The following is a 24315-nucleotide window of genomic DNA, read 5'->3' as shown; positions in this document are numbered from 1 at the left end:
CCTCTTGACAAAAAGTAAAATTTAGTTCTCATGTACTTGACTCTCCTGTGACTCTTTTGAGTGGAGAAGTCATTAAACAGTGGAAGCTGAAAAGAAGTGTATCCTGGAGCCTGAAACCTACATTACACATAGATGGGTTATTGTCTCCTGAGAGGTAACTGTGAACTCATACTGAACATTATAAAATAGAATTTCCTCCGTTTTGTGAGGTCCTTGTATTCCTTCCTGTGTTATTTGGTTCTGTGTGTATTCTTACTACAGTGCCTGACACGTAGTGAGAGCTTATTGAACATTTTTTATTGTGATGTTTTACTGCTTTTTCTTATCACAGCCATTAATATAGCGCCATTCCCAGCACGTGCACACACACACACACACACACACACAAACACAAACACACACAGTCATGGACTATAAACAAGTGAAATGCAACCATGGAGGATTGTAAACAATTGCCAGGCAAACAGTAGCTTCTCAGCCATTCCCTGAATTTAAAAGTGCTGGCTAATATATACTAAGCACTCACTATGTGCTAGGCACGGTTCTAAGCATTTCCGTGTGTAGGTCTTTCAGTCCTTACAACAGCTCCATATGGGTAGATACTGTTCCACATTACCCAGGTGAAAAACAGAGGCCCAGAAAAATAAACTTGCTTTATGTTTGTACAACTAATGTGTGGCAGAGCCAAGATCTGAATCCAGGCAGTCCTGCTCCAGTACTGCCTCTTGCTGAAAGCACCCCATCACCCAGTGACCAGACCAGTTATATCACGTCAGTTCATGTGAATAAGGGACAATAGACTATATTTAGCAGTTAATTTTTAAAAATCCGTTTTGTTTTTATGTGTCTGTAAAACTCACATTAAGAGACTTCATTTCACTGTGCTTCTCTCTCGTTAGTTTCTTTGATCTGATCTTCCCTCTTTTCATTGGTCTTTTCAAATACAGCATTTATTTGCTCCCTTTCTTTCCTTTATCCAGCCACCATCCTCTTCCTGGTTTGACTTAGTCAGTCTCCTGTTCTTTCCTATTCTATGTTTTCATTATACGAATATGTTTTAAGAGGCTACTATGATCCAGGTATTGTTTAATAGATTGTGGTATCACATGGAGAAGCCCTAATACTTTATCTTCAATCAGAATTCGATCTTAGATGTCTTACCTCCTTGTCAGCGTTTTCAGTGTTACTTCATAAAAGTATTTGAAGTCCTCCAGTGAAGATTGTTCTGTAGCTTTCTTGTGTTCCCACTTACAGATGGAGCAAAGACAGTGACTGTGCTGAGAACATGTATATTGATATGATGCTCTGGAGACATGCCCGGCGTCTCTTAGAAGAAGTTCGGCTAAAGGATCTCGGCTGCTTTGCAGCCCAGCTGGGCTTTGAACTAATTAGTTGGCTATGCAAGGAACGTACCCGAGCTGCCCGAGTAGACAACTTTGTGTTAGCCCTGAAGAGACTCCACAAAGATTTCCTGTGGCCACTTCCCATCATCCCAGCTTCTTCTCTCAGTTCTCCTAAAAATGGAAAATACCGAACAGGTAATGTAGGCTTTGTGTTACTTGTACAGGGAGGATTGTATTTTGCTCCAAATATTTAGACATTTTGCTGTTAGTTGATATTCAAGGAAGTCTTTTCATTCCAAGGTCAGAACAGATAAAAGCTAACTCTTTGTGCATCACTTGGAACATCCACCATTTGACTAAGGATGTAAATAAAGTAGAACATATGTCTCTAAGTCTTATGACCTTGAAGTCTAATTTATAAATCCAACCAATTGTTGTATCAGATGATCAGCAAGTTGGGCATTGACTGAACATAGAAGCTCCCACATTTTTTTTTGTAGGAAGGAGTTATTAATCACAGACCTCAAAATAAGCTAAATTGTGACTTAACCTGACAGGACTCATTCCAGAGAAATGGTAAAAATGCATCTTGAGAGCTTGGGCCATCTTCTAAATTAGGAGAGGACAAAGTGAAACTGTATTTTGATAAAAGAAAAACGTTTTTTAGTTCAGGTCTTTTAAAGAAGACTGTTGTAATTATTATCACTTACGAAAATTCAAACAAAAACCTTTATTATGGCATTTGGAAACTTCATGTCATGTTAAAACCAAGGAAAATCATTTAAAGATGACCAGAATAAAGTTTTGCCTAGTTGTAGTAAGATACATGATGATATAAGATGACTGCTGGGTGGCGTTATATAGTCAGTCCATTCTGTTACAGTCCCACATCCCTGGTTCAGTGGATGGATGATGCAGTGTAGGGACAGTAATTAGCTCTGAACCTTTAGTATTTGGGGTTGGTGAGGGAAGAGAAGCTGAAAGAACTGAATTGGAAATGGCAGTGTGTGCACCTTTAATTCCCAGTTTTTTCTTTGTTTTTGGACCTACCTTGCAGTGGGGGAGCAGCTCTTAACGTCCCAGTCAGCTGACCCTTTTTTGAACCTTGAGATAGACGCTGGCATCTCTAATGTCCAACGAAGTCAGAGCTGGCTCGGCAACATCGGCCCCACGCATCATGAAATAGACACAGCCTCATCCCATGGACCACAGATGCAAGACGCCTTCCTTTCACCTTTATCTAATAAAGGTAGATATCATTTTAAACCCTAGCTCTTCTTCAGTTCCTGTGGAGGAAAGTTTATATGCTATAGCACTTCAGAGAGAGAGCTTCACTCTTTTCTTTCAAGATATGTCCTTGAGGATTAGGCATTAGTATGTGCTGGAGAGGTGGATAGTTACTAGAACAAGGCCATATTGGCCTTGACTATACTTTGCCAGGTTTATTTTAGATAAATGAAATAGGTAAATTCTTATTACAGCTCAGCACTAATAAATGAACCTTTGTAATCAACTTTGATGATACAGAAGCACTAACTTTGAACCTCAAGTAAGCAAAATGTTATCCGTGTGTAAAGAATTCCATTCTTCTCATAGGTAGACCTGTATCATAAAAAATTGTACCCAGTTATCTTCTGTTTTTTTATTTCACTGATACAAATCTATGGAAAAATTTTTTTCTCTTATAAATTCCTGCATGATATCCTTAATTTTGCCTCTTAGCCTTCAAAGCCTAAAATATTACTGTCTGACCCTTTATCAAAAAGTGTGTGTCAACTTCTGCAATTATAGTAATGGTTACATTACATATTGAAGAAGTTTTAAAGTGATTTATGTTGTTTAGGTTTATATAAGAACTTAAGTAGCAATTGGTCCGATTTTCTGGAGTTTTTTAATGGCCAGGCATTCACCTGACGTTTGATTTTCAGTGTGTCATCACTGTTGCCGGAGCTTCTGCTATGTGGAGAGGCATATAGCTGCCATGACTTTCTTTTTAAATTTTGGTAGAATACATGTAAAATTTACTATCTTAACCATTTTTAAGTGTACAGTTCAATGCTATTAACTACATTTTTATCGTTGTGCAACCAACCTGCAGAACTCTTTTAATTCTTTTCATCTTGCAAAACCAAAACTCTATACTCTGAATAACAGCTCCCCATCCCTCTCTCCCCCAACTCCTGGCAACTACCATTCTATTTTCTGTCTCTGTGTATGTCTTTTTGTGTCTGGCTTCTTTCACTTAGCATAATGTTCTCAAAGTTCATCCCTGTTGTAGCATGCATGGAAATTTCCTTTCTTTTTAAGGCTGAATAATATTCCATTATGTGTTTATACCACCTTTTATCCATCCATCAGGGGACATTTGCATTGCTTCCACCTTTTGGTTAATTGTGAGTTATGCTGTAATGAATGTGGGAGTACAGTGAACATAGGAGGTCTCTTCGAGACCCTACTTTCAATTCTTTTGGGTATATACCCAGAAGTAGGACTGACAGATCATATGGTAATTCTGTTTTCAATTTTTTTCCCATAGCAGCTGTACCGTTTTACATTCCTACCAACATTGGCAAGGATTCCAGTTTTGCCACATCCTCACCAACACTTATTTGCTGGTTTTGTTGATAGCAGCATCCTAATGGACGTGAGGTGGCATCATTGCTTTTTTTTAGAAAACTTTTTAAAGAGGTCACTTCAAACATATTTAAAAAGGAGAAATAATAGTATAATGGACACCCTCCACCCAGCCCCCACTCCAGTTATTACCAACTCAGGAACAAATTTGTTTTATCCACTTTCCCCTTCCTGTATTATTGAACTAAATCCAAGACATGATATATTTTATCTATGAACATTTCAGTATATATTTCTGAAGACTCTTCTTGAAAATAATGATAATCACACCATTAACATCTCTCTAAAAATTTAATAGTAATTCCTTAATACCATCAAATATCCAGTAAATATTCAAATTCCAGCTGTTTTATAATGTCATAATTTTTTTATGGTTTGAATCAAGATCCAAATAAGATTCACACACTATGATTATGTTTTTTAATTTTCTTTTTAGTGATTGTTCCCCCTCTGCATCTCTTTTTTTTTCCCCCTTGCAATTTATTCATTGAATAAACTTGCTTCTGTGGACTTTTCTTATGATGTGGATTTTAGGTTATTACATCTTCATGGTTTAAACAGTTTCCTCTGTATTTCTTGTAAATTGGTAATTGAATCTAAAAACGGGATCGGGAATTCCCTGGCGGTCCAGTGGTTAGGACTCTGTACTCTCACTGCGAAGGGGGCCCAGGTTTAATCCCTGGTTAGGGAACTAAAATCTCACAAGATGCAAAGCGTTCCCCCAACTGCCCCCCCGCCAAAAAAAAAAAGGACAAATTATTGCTAGGTTTTTGGTTTTTTTTTCAGCGGTGAGCAAGACTACTTTTTAGGTAGTATGAAGGCACATAACGCCTGGTTACCTCTCTAATAATTTTTTTTTTTATATCTACTACTATTGATGTAACATGGGAGTTTTAGTAGTGGATTTAATGTTTTGGTCTCAAAATCCTGAAGAGAAATCAACATCTGAGAGACAGCTAATATTTATAATGAAAGGAAAACATATTTTCTACATGAAGCTAGTTTGTAACTTTTGGCAATTCTTCATCAGGTGATGAATGCAGTATTGGTTCAGCCACAGACTTGACTGAAAGTAGCTCCATGGTGGATGGAGACTGGACAATGGTGGATGAAAATTTCTCCACACTCAGTTTAACTCAGTCAGACCTAGAGCACATCTCCATGGAGCTGGCAAGTAAAGGGCCTCACAAATCCCAGGTTCAGCTTCGGTGAGTTTCTCAGCATTTTGAAAGCATAGAATGCCTACTCAGGATACTCGGGCAAATTGGGTACGGAGGCTACTTTCCCGATAATGATTGCCCTTATGTACATCTGTAGATCATTTTTAGCATCAGTCATTTTTGTTTCTGCTTATATATGTAGGTATTTGCTACACATCTTCATGGAGGCAGGATGTCTGGACTGGTGTGTTGTTATAGGCCTGATTCTCAGAGAATCCTCAATAATCAACCAGATTTTGGTTATTATACAATCTTCAGAGGTAGATGGAGAGATGTTACAGAACATAAAGACAGGGCTGCATGCTGTGGACAGATGGGCCTCTACAGATTGGTAAGTACTAGTTTCATTAGGTTTGTTATCTTCACTGTCCTTTGGTGAATCCTGTCCTTTCACATTAAGGCTAAGTTCTGGTTCATTTATTTGGAGATTTTTTAGGTTGCTAGAAATAAAATCTCCTTTTGTATGTTCACTTTAAAGGCTGGTTTCTTTAGTTACCATTTTATACCAGTTTAGATGAGTAATATCCATTGAGATAGTGTTGGTCAGTGAATACATGTCACTGACTCAAGACTGCAGTACAAATGATCTTAGAACTAGGGTGGAACTTGAGATTTTTAGTTCTGTCAAACAGAAGGTAATAACCTAAAAATACCTGCTTGAGAAGATAAAATTTGAGGTCTATGTGAATTTAACATTCCATGGCAATTACTAACAAGCCCAAATTAAGAGTAGTGAATGAAGTTAAAAGAGCCTGGGATTCTACCCCTTTGTCACCAGTTATGTGTGGATTTGGGATTTCCCTTACTTGGGTCTAGTTTTCCTTACTTGGTAGATTCATTCATGTTAAATGTTCTCTGAAGGTCCTGTTTTTCAAGTCTAAAATCCTATCGTTGCTTAGATTATAGAATATGATTTTTAATCGTAATACTGGATAAAGAATATCAGTCTTTGCTCTTTGTGCTCACACTTACATTATGTGCTGCTCCCTCTATGGTGGCCTTGGCACCTAAAAAGCCTTTCCTCCCGACCCTTCTGTGCCTTCTCCCCTCCCCCACAATCTATCATTGACCTTACTATATCAGTGCTTAGTAGGAATTCATCCATAACATGCTATGGAGCCTTTTGAATGTGGCAGAGGAGAGCTAATTTCCTTTTTCTTCTACTTAGTCCTGGATATAAGCCATTTTTAAACATCATTAAGCCACAACTGCAGAAACTCAGTGAGATAACAGAAGAGCAGGTCCAGCCTGAAGCCTTCCAGCCAATAACTGTGGGTAAGACTCCTGAACAGACTAGCCCCCGGGCAGAGGAGAACAGGAGCTCCTCCGGCCACGGGAGCATCCCCCAGGGCGAGGTCGGAGGTAGCAGTTTGGTCAGCCGGAAAGAGGAGGACACAACCCGAGCAGAGGAGGAGGAACCTTTTCAGGATGGGACTTACGACTGTTCTGTGTCCTAACAACAATGGGTGCCGTCACCACGGGCAGTATTAATTAGCAGCAGCATGCAGCTGAGGACACTGTGACCTAGTTGGATGATTTAACCAGGGAGAGAACTCAGCTCTGAGACTCTGGTAAGGTATTACTAAATTTTAACTAATTTTCTCCTCTAAGAAATCTCTTTGAGTCCATAAAAATGTGATATCAAAAAAATCATCTTTCAAAACAAAAAAAATCATCTTTCATAAAAAAATTTTTTAAGCTGCTGTGGAAGTAATAAAGAATATTGTAACAGATGTACATGAGAATATTTTGGTTTTATTCTTAAAGGTTGGTAGCTCTTAAACCACAGGGATTGTTTTGTCCCAGATGAGCAAAACACTTTTCACTACTTACAGCTTCCTATGTTTTCTGGTTCAGCGTGTGTTCAGACTGCTTTTTAAAAACAAATGCTAAGGTGCTTGCTATAGCTCATCAAGTACTTGAGCTACCTGTATGCCCCCTTGGATCAAGAGCACTGGCCTCCCTAATTGGGCCTCTGAATAGATGCCTGCCCTAGCATAAGAAGTGCCTGTATGAAGGAGACATGCTCCTCTTATAGCCTGTTAAATCCCGGTCCTGAATTGATGGAAGCTATTTACCTGTGAGTCAGTGTGCCTGCTTTTTAGCAAGCTTGGTTCCTGCTAGGTCAGCGTGGGCTGCGGTCTGAGGAATTCTTATCAATTATGCTATTAGATACCACTAAACTATTTTGAATCAAAGAATTGTTATCTTTTTGTGAGTACTCTTGTGTAAGTATACTCAAAGGCACTGTTCATATTTTTAGGGCTTGTACTATAATTTGTAAGGTTTTATGCTGGATTTTGCATGGCTATAGATACTCACTCTTGGAACAAAGACAGGGCTTGCTCTTCTTTCCAAATATAAGCAGTCTTCATAGAGGAAGACAGGTTTATTGGCTTGGTCATAAGCTTGGTCATTGGCTTGGTCATAACAGAAATGGTCACACTGATCATGAAATGAAACAGGTTTTGTTCAAATTAATGTAGTTTCTTATTTATTGCTTTTATAAATTGAATAAAAATGGACTTTTATGTAAATAGACTGCTGAATCCTGTATTATCACAGCTACTAAAAATTAGTATGTAAAGAATGCATTCTTCATTGTAACTTTTTAAATATTTTATGTATTTCTAGAAATGACAAACTTTAGTTTTCATACATTATGAAAACATGACTGCATACTCAATTGCTTTAGACTGAACACATATCCACTGTATGTACATCAATTACCTTATAACAGTATTAATTTAGATAGCTTGTTTGTACTGTGCAATTTGAACAAAGGAATGCAATGTTATTTTTTACAAAAATGAACTTATTTTTATAATACAATGTATTTGATGTGGACCAAATTCATACCACTATGTAAAACAGCCTCTCGTCTCATAGTGCAATTACAGTTTAGAAATAAAATTTGGTCCTCTATCCTTGCTTTTTAAAGTAAATGGCTAGCTTTAGTTGTCCTAGCCAGGTTTCCTCTGAAGGGAAACCCAAAACCATTTTGAAAATGCTATGTTCATAACTCATCAAACGGTTTTAAATTATTGAGTTTGGTAATTTACTATCACTTACTTTTCACATTACAAGTGCAATAATTTCACATACAAAAACTCCTGAATGGGTGGAATATGTGATAACTGGTACCTGGTCCTTCTGGTGCTATGTGTATTTAAGCCTTTGTTTTAAACCACCTTTCCCTGAATTTTAAGATAGAAAATGTTTCCCATGCGAGTGCATGCAGCCCAGCAAGAAACTAAACTGAAGAATTTCTTCTCCTGTCCTAGTCCATTAGAAGAACTAGCATTACTTTTGTGTTTGGTGTATTTAATCAATAAAAATGACTTACCATTGTAAACAGCTATGATCTTTTTCAGGTATCCTAATGTGCTGCTGGGTTCATCTTGCACTCTTAAAAGCAGGGCACCAATAAGTTAACTGTATTCCTGTGGTTAACGCCATGAACGAAACTTTTCTTATATAAACTACTTGTTTTTCAACTAAGATATAGGTGGCCCCAAGGCAAAATAATTGGCAACTTTACAGAAAATTTCTCTTTGGTAATGTGTTAAATTAATTTTAATTCATATTTTAATTTTGCCTTGTTTGGATCACATATCAGCTGTTTAAGCCATAATTTTAACCAGTGAGTTTAAATATTCAATATAACTATTTGAAGTTTAAATTATTTGCTGATACCAAAACAAGAAGTCATTTGGGGGTAGAGTCAACCTTTGCTTGTAATTAAAGTTGCTGCTACTTCTGTAATGTGTATTTTTTTACTTGGTAAAGGGCAATAAAACCATTACATGAACTTTTGTTTATTCATCATCTCAAATTAACAGCAAAAAGTATATGTATTGAAAGTCATAAAAATATTCTTTTCATTATATGATTCTAAGAATTTTCCTTATGAAATAACTAGAAATTTAGATTAAAAATCTGTATGCAGAATTATTTAGAATAGGAGCATCAAGAGTTGGCAGCATCCTAGACGCTTGGCAATAAATAGGCAATTGGAACAGACGGTCCATATTGATGACATGGAAAATATTCAAAATATAATGAAAAATGATATAAAATTACACATACCAGAGGAAACTAGTCATCTCTAATACGTGTGACTAAAATAATAGGTGGAATTTTGACTTTTTCCTATTTTCCTAAATCTGCTTTCTGTCTCTGAATTTGCCTGTTCTGGACATTTCATTTAAATGGACTTATATGTGGCTTTTTCTGTCTGGCTTTCACTTAGCATGAGGTTTTCAACTTTGTATATTAGTAGTTCATTCCTTTTTAAGGCTGAATAATCCATTTTATGGATATACTACATGTTTATCCATTCATCAGTTGAGGGACATTTGGGTGGTTTCCACTTTTTGACCATTATTAATAATGAACATTGATGTACAAGTTTCTGTGTGTGGACATATGTTTTCAGTTCTCTCTAGCAGTGGAAATGCTGGGTCATATAACTGGTTAATTTTTTTGAGGCAATGCCTAATTGTATTACCAAATGCCTGTGCTTTTTTTTTTTTTTTTTAACATTTCCACTAGCAGTGGAGGAGGGTTCTGGTTTCTACTATCAGCACGTTATTGTCTGTATTTTTGGTTACAGCCATCTAAGTTATGTATGAAGTGGTATCTTATGGTTTAGATTTACATTTCCCTGATGGCTAATGAATGTCTTTTCATATGATTATTAGCCATTCACATCTCTCAGGAGAAAAATATGTATTCACATCCTTTGTGCAATTTCACAAATGGGTCATTTATTTTATCGTTGGTTTGCAAGAGGTTTGCAAGAGGTCTTTATATATTCTGGATACTAGACTTACCAGAGATATGATTTGCAAATATTTTCTCATTCTGAGGGCTTTTCACTTTCATGATACTGTCTTTTGAGGCAATGAAGTTTTTCATTTTGGTGAAGTCCAACTTTTTCTTTGGTTGCTTGAGCTTTGGGGTGTCATATCCAAGAAACCATTGCCTAATCCTAGGTTATGAAGATTTATGTCTGTGTTTTCTAATGAGAGTTTTATATTTTAGCACCTGCATTTAGGTCTTTGATCCATTGAGTTAATTTTTATATATGGTATGAAGTAAGAGGTCTATAACTTTGTTCTTTCGTGTTTGAGTATTCAGTTGTTCTAGCACCATACACAGAAAAGATTTTTTCTTATTGTCGAAAATCAATTGACTATAAATGTATGGGTTTATTTCTGAAACTGTCAGTTGTATTACATCGATCTCTGGGGTCTTTCCTTAATGCCGGTACCACATCGTCTTGATTACTGTTGCTATTTAGTAGGAGATTTTGAATATGTAAGTTAGTCATAAGTTGTTTTTTTCAGGACCATTTTGGCTCTTCTGGGTCCCGTGCATTTCCATTTGAATTTTACAATCAGCTTGTCAGTTTCTGTGCACACCCGCACACACACATAAGGCAGCTAGGATTTTCATAAGGATTGTATTCAGATTAATTTGGAGAATATTGCCGTCTTGATAATATGCCTTCCAGTCCATGAACATGGGGTGTTTTTCCAGTTATTCATGTCTTCAGTTTCTTTCAGCAGTGTTTTATAGGTAGTTTTGTTAAGCTTATTAGTATTTTATTCTTCTTGATGCTATTGCAAATAGAATTGTTTTATTTTTGGATTGTTCTTTGCTAGTATATAAAAATACTATGCTGTAATTGGATCCTACAGCACTGCTGAATTCATTTACTATTGGGTTGGCCCAAAAGTTCGTTTGGGTTTTTCGTAAGATCTTAGGGAAAAACCCAAATGAACTTTTTGGCTGACCCAACATAGTTTTTTGTGTGGACTCTTTAGGACATAGTTTTTTGTGTGGACTCTTTAGGATTTTCTGTATAGAAGATCATGTCGTCTGCGATTAGAGCCCTGGCCAGAGCCTCCAATACAGTATTCAAGCGGCAATAGTAGATATCCTTGTCCTTCTGACATTAGGGGGTAAGTATTAAGTCTTTCATAAATTAGGATGTTAGCTGTTGAGTTTTTCATGGTTGAGGAAGTTCCCTTCTATCATTAGTTTGTTGAGTGTTTTCTATTGTAAAAAGGTGTTACTTTGTCAAAAAAATTTTTTGCATCTGTCGAGATTATACTGTAGTTCTTTATTCTAATAATCTGGTATGTGACATTGGTTTTTTGAGGTGTTAAACCAACATTCCATTCTTGGCATACATCCATTTGGTCATGGTGTACGGCCAAACTTGGAGAAAAGAAATTATCAACATCTTATTGTATTTTTTTACCAATCAATCAAATCAGGAAGTAGTGGTATCAAAAAAAGTACTGATGCACCTCAAAAATGCCCAAGATGTTTTTTCGAACAAAAACAGACATAAAGAGCATAGATGCATTTTGGCTTTATCGGCCCTAAAAGAAGGCAAGGTATAATATTTAAGAATAGAAGTTATTCAGAGGGAATTCACTTAGGAAGGGAAGTAACTTGCACAGAGCTCTGGAAGCTCACAAGTGGTACACTGTTTGGGGACTGGTGGTGACCCTTGTGTGAAGATTGGAATGTGCAGTGGGTTACTCTCTGGCTGAAAGACCGTATTTTCTTCCCTCCCTCCTATCCCTATTGATCACTTAATGAAAGATATCCTTTATTTATTAGCCCTTCAGTGAATTTTGCCAGTGGCAATGATAAAACTGCTAAATATGCTGTAGCTCAATATTTACCAAATGATTGATAGGCCATTGATTTCTGTGAAATTCAGATGCACAATTTCACTCCACAGTAAAATGGATTCCAGTTGAAGCCATGTTGAGTTCTTTGCTCACATGACCCATTAAAATATCAATGATACCACATGAGCCATCTAGGTTTTTTTAACAGCTTTAAAAGGCTCTATACCCTTCAAATATGGGGGATACAGGAAAACAAAATAAAGATCTGTTTCTCTGTTAAAGATACTAACTTGTATGTTAAAAAGTTTATTTCAGTTAAATTGTAAGGCAATAATTAATCTTAGCAAACTAGTTGAAAGAAACAGACAGACATAATCATTTTTTCTATAGCTTCCTGAGTCAGCAGTCTGGCTTCATAAGTAGTGGCTCCCTCAGTGGTGACATTTTAGGAATCCTATCATGCTTATTTACATCTGCTAAAAAAACTTCATGCAAGAATCTTAGGTCAGACACAATGTAAATTTTAAGGAACCCTTCACACTTTCCCTGAATGTGCAGTACTGTACATTTTAAATTCTGTAGGAAATGCATTAGAATTTTTTAGAAATGAGTCATTCAAATCAGATACTCAAAAAACAAGTTCTTTAATCTCAGAGACTGCTGATTTAACAGAGCCATGAATATTGTGTATAATTACTTAACCACTTTTGGCATTAAAATAGTCCCCCAGAATATCAAGCATGCCATGAGACTAGTGAGCATTTGTACGATAATCAGAGCTTTATAATGCCAAAGAAAACCAAAACAAGAGAGAATTGTTCACATGGGAAAATAACTCAAAGGCAAAAAAGAAAACCATGATTATTCCTGAAAAGGAGTAACAACAGGGAACTATTGGTTTCTCATGTAATGTCCTTCTTCAACACTTGTGATTTTGCTTTTCTTTTTCCTATAATTTCCATTAATCTTTTCTTTTTCCTATAATTTCCATTATCTATTTCAGATTAACCACAGGAACAGAAAATATGCCTGTATTTTGAAATTCGTTTAGATATGTTTTTTTCCTCCACAATTGGTGAGTCCATAAAAGCTATAAACACTGCAAACCTTATGTGTACTGCCTGACACGTGAAGCACCCAAGACTCGTGATACAGCTGATCCTTGAACAACATGGGTTTGAACGGTGCAGGTCCAATTATACACAGATTATTTTCATTAAACGGGTATTACAGTACTATACGATCCGTGGTTGGTTGAATCCATGGCTGTAGAACCTTGGATACAGAGGTATGACTGTAAAGTTATATGCAAATTTTCAACTGCACAGTGGTCAGCACCCCATATCCCTGTGTTGTTCAAGGATCAACTCTATATGGTTCCTACAAAGTCCAGGAAAAGCAGTGGTTCCAGTGTCCACACATGTGACAGCATGTTGCCATTCAGCTCTGGCTGCAACCCTGCTGTCTGTGTGGGCTTGGTCAGTTTTTAAGGAGTCACAAATTAGGCAGGCAGTATGAGGAGCAAGAGTCAGAAAGCACACTGTATACATCCCACAAGCAGCTTCAAGAAGTATTTTCTTCAACAATGCACACTTACTATGCGCCCTCTGTTCAGGCAGATCCGAGTGCCACTTTTTTTGTTTTACTATGGCTTTTCTTTAAAATGTCTTTTTTTTGGCCTAGGCTTGCTAAATGCAAAATTTAATGGAAAAAAGAAAGCTAGCAGAATTTACCACTGCTCTAACTAAACTCTTCCACTGCTGGAGCCAGGAAGCCAGCAGCCATCTTCCTCAACATGAAAAGTACCTCTAAGTCCTAGAGCTGCCATCATGCAGGATCTGAACACCGACAACTATAAGGACAGTTACAGAAGGACATTCCAGTACAAACCACAGCCTCAAGTCTCAGGAAAGCCAGCTCTGCTGAACACAGTAAGTTAGCGAGAAACTAATCTGTTCAACTAGCTGGAAAACAGACAAAATAAGGACCCAGGGCATCAATAAAATTATGCCCTAAAGGATTAACCTTGGATAACAGAAGACTCCTAAAAAGTGAGAATAAATATAAAATGCCCAGCCACTCCCAACCCCACTCTCCTCCCACCCCAGAATAGCCACCATGGCAACTAGTACTCTGAAGAAGGAAGTTAACGTCATATGCTTGCACAAACAATATTCTAAACCAAAAGAGCCTGTGAAACTCAGAGGGAAAGGTAACTAGACAAATGCTCTTCTCACAATGGTGAGGTGTGGAGAGGAGGAAAAATATGTTTCAGAGGGAAACAGGCATTGAAAACAACCTCAGAAAAGCATTACAATGATGGAGCTCAGTGACCACTTGTCAGAAGGACAGGAGTCCCCAACTCACACAGGTTTCCACATCAGAGGACCAGGGCTTCAGAGATGCAAAGCACACTAAAGGCTGCATGCAGAAGCAGAGCTCTCGGCACAGGCTGGGGCCTCAAAAGCCCAATGGTTCTTCCCCAGTCTTTACCACAGTTGCTTTCTAATGACCTACAGAGTTTTAGGCCTCAAGGGGAATCATTACTCCTGTGAATATTTAACCTACCATCCAATGACACAAAAAAAATGGTCTTGGGCTTTAACTGGAAATGTCATTTGTCTCATTAACAGTGGACTTAACAGTACCTTCTGCATCTTTCGTGATCCTAAGGGGACAAGTATTAAAGTGGTTTGTTGGCTTTCATCCTTAAGGCCATATAAAATGACATATGTAGGTAGTGGCAGTACCCACATGTGCTTAAGTGCCAGAAAACTGGTATTTTCAAGTGTCAGAAGGGCCATGCACACTACCCCACAGCATAACCATTACAGACAGTGCTAGGCCCTGAAGAGTGTTAGACCACAAAGCTCTTTGAACATATGCTCATTAATTCATTGACTTACATACAAACATCCATGAAACACAAGGAGAAACCGTGCCATCTGGAGTATCCCACTGGGCATGTACTTAGAGCTCATCCATAAGACTAAAACACGAAGAGATTGTAGGTGCACACCCAGGCAGAGGGAAATGTCCAATCTGGGAACTTCTCTTTCAGAGCATCCAGCTGGGAGGATCTCTTGTCTTCCCCAGAAAGATAGTGGGCAGCAATGGCCACAGTGACCACTCCTTCAGGCTGTTCTTCCAAGACCTGGAGGAGAAAATTAGTTACTTCTCTAGTTCTAGGAAGGCAGAACACTGACTGACCCCAAAGTTCTTGCCAAATACCACCTGGAAACCTCATCAGTAATACCAGCAATACTGGGAAGTTCCCACCTGTACTTCTATCCAGAACTGCCATGCAGAGGCCTGGAGTCCATGGGAATAAAATACAAAGTAGTCCCCTCCTTTACTCGTGACTGGGGTGCCATTGCCGAGAGACCACTGAGAAAGTGTAGACCCTTTGTGGGTTCGAACATAGAATGACATATGGCTTGGTCCTGTACGATAAGAGGAAGGAAGAATAGTTAAAACAACCTTTGAAAAAGCAACAAGAAAAGAAACCCACCACCCAAACCAGACTACGAAGTTCATGCTTTATATCACTTTTACAACACTCAGTACAAACCTAAAAAAGGTCTTCCAGGTTGGACGTTCAGTGTGTATCAACAAAGGTAAGTAATGAGGTGCAGCAGAAAAGGCACAGAATTTATAATGAGAAAACCTCTGTTTACATCTTGGTCTGGTCATTTAAACATGTAAGACCCTTAGCACTCGTGAGCCCTTCTTCAGAAAACTAGAGAATAAGCTTCATGTAACCCAAGAGATAACTGCAAAAACTAAAGCAAAAGAACTGATAGTGAGGATTTTAATATATCCACATACATTATTAAGACAAACAAATACTGAGGTGAGGGTGGAAGACGAATGGGCCAATGTTGCCTGTAACAAAGAGGGAAAGAGCAAAGCAGATAAACTGTTGTATAAGCTAATAGAGTTAAAGAATACAATTAAACATTGACATACAGATAGTAAAAGGTTAAATAACAGGCAATCAAAACAAAAATATAAACCTTATATGCCAGAAACTACTTTTTAAAGAGCAAAGACAGCACACCATAGAAAAAGGAATATAGCAGATAAAACACACGTAATTATAAATATTTTGAGAAAGTTGAGACCAAAAGTATTATACAGTAAAAATAAATGTGAAAAGACCTAACCCAGCTGCTAAAAGAAAAAAAAGTTTAACTTCGCTTACAAAGCTAGACCTAATCACATACTGTATTCCAAGAAACATACTTAAAGAGATTCAGAAAGGGTAAAAAAGGTTATTTCAGGCAAGTGGACAGAGTTTTTAAAAAGACAAGAAAGGAGGGCTTCCCTGGTGGCGCAGTGGTTGAGAGTCCGCCTGCCGATGCAGGGGACACGGGTTCATGCCCCGGTCTGGGAAGATCCCACATGCCGCAGGGCGGCTGGGCCCGTGAGCCATGGCCGCTGAGCCTGTGCGTCCGGAGCCTGTGCTCCGCAATGGGAGAGGCCACAACAGTGAGAGGCCCGCGTACCACAAAAAAAAAAAAAAAAAAAAAAAAGACAAGAAAGGAAAAACTAGAAATCAGTGAAATAGCAAATAGAAGAAACAGACCTAATAATCAAAAATCTGTTATTTTTTTAAATTAACAAGACAATCACTAAGTAACCTGATAGGAAAAGAAACAGAGGGAAAGGAGAGTGGAGCAGAGAAAACAAGTATATACACAAAGAGAAATAAGAAAAATAAGCAGAAGTTGTTTAAAAAATCACACATAATCACTCTGCCGCCCTCTAAGTTTGAAAACTCACATGAAATGGATATTCTGCTAGGTAAATACAGATTATCAAAACTGAGATAACAAAGCTAAAGCAGAGATAATAAAGAGATAATAAAGCTAAAGCAAGCTAAAGCAGAGATAATAAAGAGATAATAAAGCTAAAGCAAACCAATTTCCCTAGAAAAATTATTAAGAAACTACCCTAAGAAAAAGGACCAGGCCCAGGTGATTTTAGAAAGGAATTCAAGCCAACTTTTCAACAAAATAGTTCTAATGCACCATAAACTGTTGCAAGAAAATGAAAATTAAGGAAAACTTACCGTTTTATGATGTATAACATTCAATACATTTATGATGTATACCTAAGTTTGATAAGGACAGTACCAACCGCCCCCCCCAAAAAAACCCAAACAACACAAACCAATATCACTCATGAACACTGATGTGGAATTTCTAAATAATATATTTGCAAACAAATCCAACATCACCAACATCACATTAAGAAAATAATAGCCTATGTGTGACCTGGTAGGATTTATTAAAAGACCCAAGGAAGAAAAATCCCATCATTAGTTTTGTAGATGCTAAAAAAAGCTCTTCACAAAATTAAAATCCATTCCTTAAAAAAAATTCAAGGAATGACAAGTGATGAATGCTTGTTTAACACAATTAAAAAATATATGCCTTAGTCCTAACGTCAATATCTTACATAATAGGAAAACACTAGAGACCTTGGTTCTAATATCAAGAACAAGGCAAGGATGGCTCACCATCTCCACAACTGTTCTATCCTATGCTAGAAATATTAGCTATTTAGACCAATCAATTAGAGGCATAAAAGTTGGTAAAGAAAAATTATCTGCAGATGATACACAGTAGTAGACAAACTATACACCTGAGGTCTGTATTTGTATGGCTCTCAGGCTAAGAATGGTTTTTACGTTTTTAAAGAGTGGTTAACAAAAAAGAATCTATCATGGAGACATATGGCAAAGCCTAAAATATTTACTATCTGGCTTTTTAAATTTTGGCAATTCCTGGTATACATGGAGAACCCTAGTATCAGTGATTAACTAAAACAAGAAGATTCAGAAAGGTAGCAAGATACAAAATTGACATACAGACGTCAACTGCCTTCATACATAAAAAATATAGCCAGTTTGAGGACATAATGATAGAGAAAATCCCAATGATAGTAGCAGCAAAACATTTATAGCACTCCTGAAAGACACGAAAGTAGAACTGATCCAACAAATGCAAAGACATTTCCAGGTTCATGGATAGGGTGATTCAACATTGTATGTCAGGTCTCCTTAATTTATAAATTTATTAAGATACTCTCCTAAATACCAATTAGCAATATGTTTTATATTAGATGATACTAAAGTTCTAAATACTAAAATTATGGAAAAATAAGCATGCAAAAATGGCAAGGAAGATACTAAAAAACAAAAACTACAAAGGATCTTAACTCTCCCAATCATTAAATTATAAAGCTTCTATAATTAAAAGTGTGGTAACTGGTGCAGAAACAGACCTGCACACATACCGTCAAAAAATAATTTTTTAAAAAAATGATTTCTTGACATTTGTAATCACAAAAAGGGCAGTAGGTGTGCAACCTGCCTGCCAGGAACCTGAATTTTATTGGAATTCTCCAAATGGTGCATTAAGGATAGAGAAAGGTTTGAATTTTTCTGTGCTTCCTTTTTATAGGCTGGAATTTAAATAAAATAAATTATTGGCATGAACAAGAAAACCAATTAGTGCAAAGTAAATTTATTTCTATTTAAAATTTTAAAGCCTAGAAAACGGAAGTATTCACCTTCAGAAGTGTCAGCTAAGGCACTTCCTTCCCATAAGTGTTTCATCCCACTGGTTAACTACCAAATATTATTATTTCACTACTACCATCTTGTGTCCTCCAGCTTCCCTCGCTTACAAGATTTTCAAGTCCCTGCTGTGTTAAACTGAATGAAAATACAAAAACCAAACAAGCTACTTGTAGAAGAGAAATTTCAGTAAAAAGTGGGCAAAGCTGAGGTATATACAGTCAAATAATTTTGTGTATGGTGTTAGGTAGTGTTCTAATTTCATTCTTTTGCATGTAGCTGTCCAGTTTTCCCAGCACCACTTATTGAAGAGGCTGTCTTTTCTCCATTGTATGCTCTTGCCTCCTTTGGCATAAATTAGGTGCCCATATGTGCATGGCTTTATCTCTGGGCTTTCTATCCTGTACCATTCATCTATATTTCTGTTTTTGTGCCAGTACCGTACTTATACAGTCGAATAATTTTTGACAAGGGCACCAAAGCAATTCAGTGAGCAAAGTCTTTTCAACAGATGGTGCTAGAACAACTGGATATCCATAAAGGAAAAAGGACCTTGACCTCTACCTCACACCATAAACAGAAATTAACTCAAGGTACATCCCAGGCCTAAATATAAAAGCTTAAAGCTATAAAGTTTCTAAAAGAAAAAGTCTAAACATGATCTCTGGGTAGGCAAGCTTTTTTTGGAAGACACATAAAGCATTAATCCTGAAAGAAAAACCTGATAAAATGGACTTCATAAAAATTTAAAACTTCTTCACATCAGAAGACATCATTAAGAAAATGAATGGGCAAGAAATCACTAGTTATCTGATAAAGGATTTTATCTAGAATGTATGAACTCCTATAAGACAACAAGCTCAGTTTTTAAAAGGGAGAAAGACATGAGGAAACACAGCAGATGAACGGCCAGTAAGCACTTACAAAAGTGTTCCACATCTTAATTATCAGAGGAATGCAAGAGGTACTACTACTAAATACCCACAAGAAATGATAAAATGAAAAAAAAACAGTAAATTCTGGTGAGAATGTGGAGTAACTAGAACTCCCGTATACTACTGGTGGGAGTGAAAAACGGAAAAAAACAATTTTAAAAAGTTAAACGTACGTCTGTCCTATGAACCAAACAATTCCACTCCTAGATATTTATCCAAGAGAAGTGGAAGACATATTCCCAAAAAGCTTTGTACAAGAGTGTTCATAATAGCTTTATTCATATTAGCCCCAAACTGGAAACTGCCCAGGTGTCCATCAACAACAGAATGATAAGCTGTGGTATAGTCATGCACTGAGTAACTCAGCAATGAATAGGAATGAAATACTGATACTCAAAAACAACACAGCTCAATCTCAAACACATTATGCTTAATGACCAGACACAGAATATTACATACTGGACGATTCCATGTATAAGAAGTTCAAGAATGACCAGGCAAATCGAATCTGTCAATGTAGGAATCAGAAAGTTGCTTCTCCAGGGCAGGGAGACTTTAGTGTAAGGGAACTTTCTGGGTTGATGGAAATGTTTTGTGTTTTGATAGTGGTTACATGGGTATATGTATGCTTTTATCAAAACTAATGGAACTGTATAAGATCTGGACATGTCAATGTATGTAAATTAGGCCTTAAAAATATACGTATATATATATGTATGTAGATATATATATGAATGAATAAAAATAAGCAAGGTGGAAAGTTACATATGAAGATACTTCTCACTCAAAATCCCGGGCAACTTTCTATCAACCATTTTTTTTTTTTCCAATTTGTTTTTGGCTGCATCAGGTCTTCGTTGTTGAGCACAGGCTTTCTCTAGTTGTGGTGAGCAGGGACTATTCTTTGCAGTGCATGGGCTTCTCATTGTGGTGGCTTCTCTTGTTGCAGAGCACGGGCTCTAAGTGCACGGGCTTCAGTAGTTGTGGCACGTGGCTCAGTACTTGTGGCTCACAGGCTTAGTTGCTCCGCGGCACGTGGGCTCTTCCTGGACCAGGGCTCAAACCCATGTCCCCTGCACTGGCAGGTGGATTCTTAACCACTGCACCACCAGGGAAGTACCTCAACCTTTTTTTTTAAACTCAGTTATTAAAGTACAGAGTGAACAGTAGCAGGAACTCTTAAAAATGAACTTCCTGTATTAGGGTTCTCTAGAGAAACAGAATAGGATGTGTAGAGAAAGAGAATTATTTTACAGAACTGGCTCATGTAATTGTAGAGGCTGGCAAATCCAAAATCTGCAGTAGGGGCTGGCAGGCTGGAGACTCAGGGAAGAGCCGAATTTGAATTCCTAGGCTGTGCTGGCAAGACCACCCCCCCCACCTCCTTGGAGGAGGAGAGTCTTTTTTTTTTAAGGCCTTCAACTGATTGGATGAAGCCCATCACATTATGGAGAACAATCTGCTTTACTCAGAATTTACTGACCTAAATTAAATGTCAATCCCATCCACAAAATACCTTCACTGGAAACATCTAGTATGGTGTTTGTTCACATATCTGGGTACCATCTTAAAAAGAAAAAAGCTGGGGCTTCCCTGGTGGCGCAGTGGTTGCGAGTCCGCCTGCCGATGCAGGGGACGCGGGTTCGTGCCCCAGTCCGGGAAGATCCCACGTGCCACGGAGTGGCTGGGCCTGTGAGCCATGGCCGCTGAGCCTGCACATCCGGAGCCTGTGCTCCGCAACGGGAGAGGCCACAACAGTGAGAGGCCTGCGTACCGCAGGAAAGAAAAAAAAAATAGGTGAGGCAAAAACTGACAGAATGGAACAAAAAAAAGACAAATTCACCATTATAGTTGGAGACCTCAACAACCCTTTACAGTAACTGACAAATCCAGCAGGCAGAAAATCAGTAAGGATATATAGTTGAACTAAAACACCACCATCAAAAACATTCATAGGGGGCTTCCCTGGTGGCGCAGTGGTTGAGAGTCCACCTGCCGATGCAGGGGACACGGGTTCGTGCCCTGGTCCAGGAGGATCCCGCATGCCGCGGAGCGGCTGGGCCCGTGAGCCGTGGCCGCTGGGCCTGCGCGTCCAGAGCCTGTGCTCCGCAATGGGAGAGGCCACAGCACTGAGAGGCCCGCGTACCGCAAAAAAAAAAATTCATAGAACTTCATCCAACACCAGAATACACATTCTTTTCAAGCTCACATGGAACATTCACCAAGAGAGACCATATCCTGCACCATAAAACACACCACAACAAATTTAGAATAGAAATCATATAAAGTATGCTCTCATACCACAATGAAATTATAGAAATAAATATTGAAAACCAGCTGGAAAATCCAAAATATTTGAAGATTAAAGAACATACTTCTAAATAACAAAAGAGTCAAAGTAGCCTCAAGAGAAATTTTTAAATAAATTGAACTAAAATTGTAAATTTGTGGGATGCAGCCAAAATAGAGCTTAGGGGGAAAAATGTAGTATTGAATGCATACATTAAAAAAGATGATCTAAAGTCAATAATCTAAGCTTCCACTTTAATAAGCTAGAAAAAGAAGAGTACTTAAATCCAAACTAAGCAGAAAGAAAGAAATACTTAAAAATAGAGTAGAAATTAATGAAATTGAAATAGGAAGTCAAGAGAGAAAATCAATAGAACCAAAAACTGGTTCTTTGAAAAGATCAATAAAATTGATAAACCTCTAGCCAAGCTAAGAAAAAAGAAGACACAGATTACTAATCTCAGAAATGAAAGAGGTGACATCACTACAGATCCCATGCACAGTAAAAGGATAATAAAAGAATATTATGAACACTGTAGGCCCCGAAATTTGATAACCCAGATGAAACAGACCAATTCCTTCAAAGACACAACCTGCCAATACACACAAAAGAAGAAACAGACAATCTGAAATAGTCCTTTATTAAACAAAATTGAATCAATAATTAATGACCTTCGAAAACAGAAAGAACCAGGCCCAGATGGATTCGCCAGTGCATTCTACCAAACATTTAAGGAAGAAATTATACAAACTCTCTACAATCTCCTCCAGAAGACAGAAGCAGAAGGAACACTTTCTAATTCTGTGAGGCCAGCATTACTCTAACACCAAAACCACACAAAGACATTACAGGAAAACTTAAAGATTAGTACTCCTTCATGAACACAGACGTAAAAATCCTCAACATAATATTAGAAAATCAAACCCAACAACATATAAGAAGAATTATACACTTATGACCAAGTAGAATTTATTCCAGGTATGTGAGATTGGTTCAGCATTTGAAAATCAAATAATGTAATGCATGACATCAACATGCTAAAGAAGAAAAACCACATGATCATATGAAAAGACAGAAAAGTATTTGACATAATCCAACATTCATTCAGAATAAAACTCTTAGCAAACTAAAAATAGATGGGAACTTCCTCAAAGTGATCTGAAGAACATCTACAGAAAGCCTACAGCTAACATTATACTCAGTTGGTAAGAAAGCTTTCCCATTAAGACCAGGAACAAGGCAAGGATGACCCCTCTTACCACTCATTTTTAAAATCATACTGGAAGTCCTAGCTAATGCCATGAGATAAGAAAAGCAAATAAAAAGTATAAAGATTGGGAAGGAAGAAATAAAACTGTCTTTGTTTGCAAATGACATGATCATCTATGTAGAAAACCCAGAAGAATCAACCAAAAAAATCCAGGAACTAATAAACAATTATAGCAAGTTTGCAGGATACAAGATTAACGTACAAAAGTTAATTGCTTTCCTATATACCAGCAATGAACAATACTCTTTACATTAGCACCTCAAAAATGACATAAGTATAAATCTCACAAAATATGTACAAGATCTATATGAGCAAAACTGTGAAACTACAAAAAAAAATCAAATAAGATACAAATAAATGGAGAGGCTTTCCATATCATGGATAGGAAGAGACAGTAATGATGTCATTTTCCCAAACGTGATCGATCCACAGGTTCAATGCAATTCCAATGCAATTCCAATCAAAATCCCAAAAAGTTATTTTATGGGTATTGACAAACTGATATATGGAAAGACAAAAGACAAGCCAATAATCAGTATACTGAAGAGAAAGTCGGAAGACTGATATACCCAACTTCAAGAAATACTATAAAGCTAAAGAGATCAAGACAGTGCAGTAATGGGAAACGAACAGAGAAATAGATGAGTAGAACAAAATATAGAGCCCAGAAATAGCCCCACACAAATATAGTCAACTGATCTTTGACAAAGAAAGAAAGGCAACTCAGTGGAGACAGGATAGTCTTCAACAAATGGTACTGGAACAACTGGAAATCCACATGCAAAAAACATGAATCTAGACACAGAACTTATACCTTTCACAAAAATTAATTCAAAATATATCACACACCTAAGTGTAAAAGGCAGAATTTTAAAACTTCTAGAAGGTAACATCAGAGAAAATCTAGACACCCTGGGTTTGGCAATGATTTTTAGACACAACACCAAAAGCGTGTTCCATAAAACAAAAGTGATTAAGTTGGACTTCAATAAATTAAAACACTTATTTATGCTGTATGAAAAACACTGTTAAGATATGAAAATACAAGGCAAACTGGGAGAAAATATTTGCAAAACACATGATAAAGGACTTATACCCATATATACAAAAAACTCTTAAATCTCAACAAGAAAACAAAATTAATAAACAGACAAAAAGATCCAAATAGACACCTTTCCAAAGAAGTTATACAGATGGCAAATAAGTATGAAAAGCTGCTCAACATCATATGTCATTAGGGAATTGCAAATTAAAAAAGGAATAAGATGCCACTATGTATCTATAAGAATGGCTAAAATCCGAGATTGGTTCAAGATGGCGGAGTAGAAGGACATGTTCTCACTCCCTCTTGTGAGAGCACCGGGGTCACGGCTAACTGCTGAAC

The 24315-nt window shown here is 37.3% G+C and overlaps 2 protein-coding genes across 4 annotated transcripts in view; one reads left to right on the top strand and one right to left on the bottom strand.

Moving 5' to 3' along the window:
• Positions 1-6928, top strand: part of RIC1 (RIC1 homolog, RAB6A GEF complex partner 1) — a gene marked incomplete at its 5' end in the record, with an annotated part of 144488 nt that extends 137560 nt beyond the window's left edge. For both annotated transcript variants that reach the window (XM_079706868.1, XM_079706867.1), the window contains 5 exons: positions 1255-1538; positions 2401-2592; positions 5008-5185; positions 5340-5528; positions 6366-6928. In XM_079706868.1, coding sequence (XP_079562994.1) covers positions 1255-1538; positions 2401-2592; positions 5008-5185; positions 5340-5528; positions 6366-6654 — 1132 coding nt within the window. In that variant the 3' untranslated portion in view covers positions 6655-6928. The remainder of the gene's footprint in view (positions 1-1254; positions 1539-2400; positions 2593-5007; positions 5186-5339; positions 5529-6365) is intronic.
• ERMP1 (endoplasmic reticulum metallopeptidase 1) overlaps positions 1-24315 on the bottom strand; it is a gene marked incomplete at both ends in the record, with an annotated part of 65177 nt that overhangs the window by 399 nt on the left and 40463 nt on the right. The window contains 2 exons of one of the 2 annotated variants that reach the window (XM_079706869.1): positions 14870-15004; positions 15130-15293. In XM_079706869.1, the coding sequence (XP_079562995.1) occupies positions 14870-15004; positions 15130-15293 (299 nt within the window). Of the gene's footprint in view, positions 1-14774; positions 15005-15129; positions 15294-24315 lie in introns of those variants that run through there. The other variant, XM_079706870.1, reaches the window with a different exon arrangement.

Source organism: Hyperoodon ampullatus (genome assembly GCF_949752795.1).
Source record: "Hyperoodon ampullatus genome assembly, chromosome: 6".
Taxonomy (NCBI): Eukaryota; Metazoa; Chordata; class Mammalia; order Artiodactyla; family Ziphiidae; genus Hyperoodon; species Hyperoodon ampullatus.
This window is presented reverse-complemented; position numbering and strand designations above follow the sequence as displayed.